The sequence below is a fragment of the Gadus chalcogrammus genome, chromosome 6, assembly GCF_026213295.1.
Source record: "Gadus chalcogrammus isolate NIFS_2021 chromosome 6, NIFS_Gcha_1.0, whole genome shotgun sequence".
Taxonomy (NCBI): Eukaryota; Metazoa; Chordata; class Actinopteri; order Gadiformes; family Gadidae; genus Gadus; species Gadus chalcogrammus.
Genome location: NC_079417.1, coordinates 16,009,312 through 16,015,311, shown reverse-complemented (window position 1 = coordinate 16,015,311; position 6,000 = coordinate 16,009,312). Strand labels below are relative to the sequence as shown.

Sequence of the window (6,000 nt, the reverse complement as noted above, 5' to 3'; positions counted from 1 at the left end):
TAGCTCACAGGTCGAGCCCACTACAATATTAATGAATTATGAATTAATGAATGTGTTTACTTAATAATGCTAAATTATTGATAAGTAATAGAATAATATTAAACAACCTTTCTAGTTGTCTTAATGAAGAATGGTTGGTGCTGTGAAAGTCACAAAAAAGCTTAGAAACACTGCTGTAGTCTGACAACATTCACAAGCCATTCTCTCCTTCTTCTCCTCCTTCCTCCTCCTCCACCAACACATCCTCCACCCCATGCTTCTCTTCCGCCTCCTCCCCTTATCCTCCACCTCCCTCCTCCACCACCTGCTCCACCACCAACACCACCACCTCCTCCACCTATTACTCCTCCTCCACCACCTGCTCCACCACCAACACCACCACCACCACCTCCCCCCCCTATTGCTCCTCCTCCACCGCCTGCTCCACCACCAACACCACCACCTCTTCCACCTGTTGCTCCTCCTCCACCTCTTGCTCCTCTTCCTCCTCCTCCCCCACCTCTTCCTTCTCCTTCACCATCACCACCTCCTCCTCTTCCTCCTCCTTCTCCCCCCCACAGGGCTTGCAGGAGTACGAGGAGTGGAAGTGGTTCAACAACCCAACCCTGGTGGAGGTGCTGGAGGAGTTCCCCTCGATCCAGATGCCTTCCACCCTGCTGCTCACTCAGCTGCCCCTGCTCCAACCACGCTACTACTCCATCAGCTCCTCTCCGGACGTCCATCCAGGGGAGATCCACCTCACCGTGGCCGTCGTCTCCTACCGACCCCGAGGTGAGAGTCCAGATAGGGGGAGGACTCTGGGAAGATGGGGGTACACAGAAAAGTTTTAAGGGACGTCAAAGTCCCTTCAAGCAGGATCGAGCAGTGCAAATATGTTAACAAAGAACTTCTGATGCAACAGTCCTACTACGTTATAGCAGAACTTCTTATCCAACAGTCCTACTATGTTATAGCAGAACTTCTGATCCAACAGTACATCAAGGTAATAGCAGAACGTCTGATCCAACAGTTCCACAATGTTATAGCAGTGCTGCTGATCCAAAAGTCCTTGTTTGACTGATTCTACTGAACAAAACACATTTGCACAAGTGGTGGGAGCTTTCAGAATGGGTAAATAAGTGGATTTATACAGTGGCTGGTCTACATGGTGTTTACAGACGATTTCTACAGTTATCTGCTGTTGAGTTTGGGTTTCACCAACTACGCACTTACAGATCCCTGCAACATGACTGGTAACAAACATGAAGTGAAAGGATGTTAAATTCCCTGTACCCCAGGATCTGATCCAGGCTGCCATCAGACTATAGATATATATATATGAATTTGAATATATATGAATGTTAAGATATAAACCTAAGTCTGATTTGTGAGCGCATGGGATCTTGACCATTGTTTTTAATTGAGGGGTGCAGGGGCACTGAAAGGGTCTTGTTAGATGGCCCTCATTATCGCCCTATTGGGTTGTTTGCTGGTTCATCAGGTTGCTTCTCTAGCTCATAGTTCCAACCAACAGTTTTTAGCATTCTGGTCTCCTACCGACCAAAAGCTGAATCTCTGGACGGGGGTGGCACTGAAATAAACAAATGATCCTATGCCTACCTTATGCCTGCACAGAGTTTAAATCAAATATTTTAGTAGGGAAACATCATGGCCCAATTTGCTGGCTCAAGTGTGCATAGTGCACAGCTACCTGAAAGTGATGAGCTGTTTTGCGGGGGGAGTTATGTTATATTTGTTATGCAACAGTAGGGTATGGTACACTCAAACCTTTGGATTGTGGGCTGAATAGGAAGATAAAGCAATTCATGATGTTGAGGAGCAGAGGACGGTCCTTTATGGAAGCTCATGCTGGATTTCCCGCCATACCACTATAATCATTATTCATCATCGCTCTCCTGGAGGTGTACGCACCATAAGCAGAGTCTTCAGCCACCAGACCTTGTCCACCTGGCGGCCATATTGGTTTGGTTGGGTGGAAAGAACTTCTAAAATGTTTGGAGAAACCGTGACAAGTCATTAAGATATTTTAAATTATACCGGAGTTGAGAAATGGAATGTAGAATAAACAATTATAGAATGAGTTGTCATGGTTTCCTCTAAGATTCTAGAGTGTTTAACGCCATAACACACCAATATGGCCGCTAGGTGATTAATGTATATTCAAATGTATCTTCCTCAGCCGTGTTTTCTACTGCAGTTTAACACAGCATACATTATAAGTAGCTATTGTTGAATGTTATAGTTTTCAAGGTGACCCTCTTGGTGTGCAAGTTTTAGGATTAAGGAAACCGATGAAAACACACTGCTGTGCCAGTCTTTATGGAGCTGCACAAAAAGTCTGGGTTGAAAGTTATCTCGACAAGCCAGTCTACTTCACAACCTACTTCAAACGCTGCTATAATTGCAATAAACCCACATTAAAACGCCAGTGGAGTATTTAATACATAGTTATTATTTTTAATCTCCTAGGCTAGGTTAATGAAACATAAGTAGCGTGGTTGAAACGTGCTTTCCTCTACATTGAGAACAGTTAACTTGACAGATTTCCCCAGACCACCAGCAATTCTTGTTATAAAGTGTTTCCCCAAAGATTATTATATCATTCTTCTTTTATTTTTTTTATATTTAATTGGTAGTTAATAAATTGGTTATTCAGTAACTTCCATATCTGACCTTCTACTCTACCACAAGCTACAACCAAGTAGAGAACATGCTTGCTATGGCTATCGACCACAGTGGTAATCTGCTTTTAGCATGATTGGAATCAATCAGCCTTAAGAAATGTCTGGCAGTGAAGTGATAATTTAAGTGATATGAAGAGCAGCTGCCAACATAAGAGAAGGGACCTTGTGGGATTTCAGCGTCTTAGAGGATCAAACCTTGAGTTTGGATCCAAAATTGCAAGGCAACACTACACTGCTGATTTAACAGCTCTTATCTCTCTCTCTCTCCCCAACTCCCTCTCCCTCTCTCTCTCACGCCCTCGCTCTCTCTTAAATGTAATATGTTTTAGTGCACTTACATTCAAGTGTGTTTTGGTGTGTGCGTGTATTTGCATGAGGGTACTACAGTGATTGTGTAAGTAATAGTTCAATAACTGTAATTTCCCCGAGCATAAACTGAAATCCTAGCCCTTGTGTATCGTGTGATGGTTGCTGGGTTGATGTGATGGCGGTGGGTTGACTATGAGAAGATGGGGAGAGTGCTTACTCTGTTAACGTCCCTTGCAGATGGAGAGGGGCCGATTCACCACGGAGTGTGCTCTTCTTGGCTCAACAGGATAGAGGAGGGCGAGATGGTGCCGTGTTTTGTGCGCGGGTAAATCCCCAACATGTCTCTTCCTGATTCATTATTCATTCACTTTTCATACAGAATTTGCTATTAATGTTGAATTTCACAATGCAGAGGTCGTTGATAATGTTGTTATTTATTATTAATCAGGAGATAATGAACAGAATACTTTATTTTCATTAATAACGAATTTGATCGCAAGTTCCTTGAAATTGCTGAGCATGAACATTTGAAAAGCATGGGATTGCTGAATGTGCTTGTTGGATCTGTTGCGTCCTAGCGCTCCGTTGTTCCAGCTGCCCAAGGACCACAAAGTCCCCTGTATCCTGGTGGGTCCAGGGACCGGCATCGCACCGTTCAGAAGCTTCTGGCAACAGAGACTGTACGACATCGAAAACAAAGGTTGGTTGTTGATAAAAGGAGATGAGAGATTCATAACAAAGGATCGATAACGGGTGGCGTAAAAAGGAGGTGGCATAAATGGCGACAAATGTTTGGTGAAACCTTTTGGTTTCACCATTTTGATGATGCGCTCAAAGTTCAAACTATTTCAACTTTGACCCCAGTGGATGCTGACCACTCGAAGCAGGTCCAATCAGATCACAGCTTCACCTCAAGTTGAAACGCCAATGGTTTCCTTAAATTGTAAACCTCAATACCTCAATGATTGTGAAAGTGCTGCACTCCCGTCCGTCCCAATCTAGCGTCCAGCGCTACCATCACACTTTCACACCGTATCATTGTGTGTTCACGCCTTAAGGGTGTTGTTTAAGACCCTCCCTCCGTCCCTCCTCCCCCCAGGCATTGAGTCTGGCTCCCTGGTCCTGGTGTTTGGCTGCCGGCAGTCCCAGATGGACCACATCTACAAGGAGGAGACCATTCAGGCCAAGAACAAGGAAGTGTTCAAAGAGCTCTACACGGCTTACTCCAGAGAGCCTGGAAAACCAAAGGTACTGCCGTCACGAGATTCACGAGGCGGCCTTATTCAGCTGGCGGACATCTTGGCTCCGAACACCGGTAGTTTTTTTTTTTTCCGGTACTCTTCTTCCACGAATGTGGAATACCGAATTCCGTTCCATCAGGCTGCCCGTGTTCAGAGCCAAGGTGGAACCAAGATGGCCGCTATGGGTGAATAAGACCAATGGCTCAGGGTTAGAAATTCATGTGCCTCCATTTCAAAGGATAGGTTTGATGAAAATCTAATCGGCAGATTCATCTATTCTTGTGTTTTTTTTGTGTTGTTATTCTGTGTGAGGCTGCATAACAGCAGTAGCATAGTGCATAATGTAGCAGTGGTAAGGTTGGTATTCTGGACTAGATATATCTTTGGGCTGTCTTTGTCAAGGCCAGTGCTGGTAAGCTCTTTAGAGTATTTATATTTGCTTTTCTTAGTGCGCCTGTTAGTCCTCATCCTGCACAGGTGGAGGACACAGAAACATTGAATCGAAGATTTTCTGCATTTGGCAAATTTTCCCTCATGTTCTTTTCTCTCACCATTTGTCGCTCCCTCTTGCTCCTCTGTCGTTCTATTTCTCTCTCTCTCTGTCCCTCGCAACTTCTCTCTTTTTCTCTCTCCCTCTCTCTCTTCTGTATCTCTCCCTTTCTATCGCTATTTCTTTCTCTTACCCAACCTCTCTCCCATCTCCCCCCTATCTCTCTCCCTCCCATCTTCCTCCATCTCCCTCCCTTCTCTCTCTTCCCCTCTCTCTCCCTCCTTCTCTTCCTCCCTCTCTCTCTCTACATCTCCTTCCACCTGGTAGAAGTATGTACAGGACGTGTTGCGGGAGCAGCTGGCGGAGACAGTGTACCAGTCCCTGAAGGAGGAGGGGGGACACCTCTACGTGTGCGGGGACGTGACCATGGCCGGAGACGTCCTGAAGACCATCCAACACATCGTCAAACTGCAGGGAAACATGAGCCACGAGGACGCAGGCTTCTTCATCAGCAAGCTCAGGGTAAACGCAAACACAGACACACACACACACACACACACACACACACACACACAACACACACACACCACACCCACACACACACACACACACACACACACACACACACACACACACACACACACACATTTGCATGCATTCACATATACACAAGCTCAGAGTAAAACACACACACACACACACACACACACACACACACACACACACACAAACACACACACACAAGCTCAGAGTTAAACACACTCAGACACACACATTAACGGACACATACATGTGCGTATACGCACACATGCACGGACACACGTACACACCTGCACATACACAAGACACCCACCGGACAGAAACGTCCATCCGCTTTACACTCTGCATAACAAGCGGGAAAACTGTGATTTTTTCAACATTTTCATCGTAGTAAGAATGTAAAACCACTATTAGGAGGAGGCAGGAAGAATGACTTTGAATGAAAGAATTTGGTAGTTATGTTATATTTGAATGATAGAATTTGGTAACAAAATTTATAATACATTTCAGTATGCTTTATACAATTACACTAATCAGCTCATGTAGATCATTTAAATAATATGAACTGGTTGATAGTATTCTTTATGTACTGCAGAAATCCGTTTAAAAAATACAATTGCTTGCCTTTCATATCTCCTTCTCTCTCTCACGCTCTCTCTCTCTCTCTCTCTCTCTCTCTCTCTCTCTCTCTCTCTCTCTCTCTCTCTCTCTCTCTCGCTTTCTCTATCTCTCTCTC

General features: G+C 44.8%; 1 protein-coding gene across 1 annotated transcript in view; it reads left to right on the top strand.

The window, feature by feature from the left end:
- nos1 (nitric oxide synthase 1 (neuronal)) overlaps window positions 1-6,000 on the top strand; it is a 34,002-nt gene that overhangs the window by 27,177 nt on the left and 825 nt on the right. The window contains exons 22-26 of the mRNA XM_056591671.1: window positions 561-771; window positions 3,231-3,318; window positions 3,572-3,693; window positions 4,093-4,241; window positions 5,052-5,246. Coding sequence (XP_056447646.1) covers window positions 561-771; window positions 3,231-3,318; window positions 3,572-3,693; window positions 4,093-4,241; window positions 5,052-5,246 — 765 coding nt within the window. The remainder of the gene's footprint in view (window positions 1-560; window positions 772-3,230; window positions 3,319-3,571; window positions 3,694-4,092; window positions 4,242-5,051; window positions 5,247-6,000) is intronic.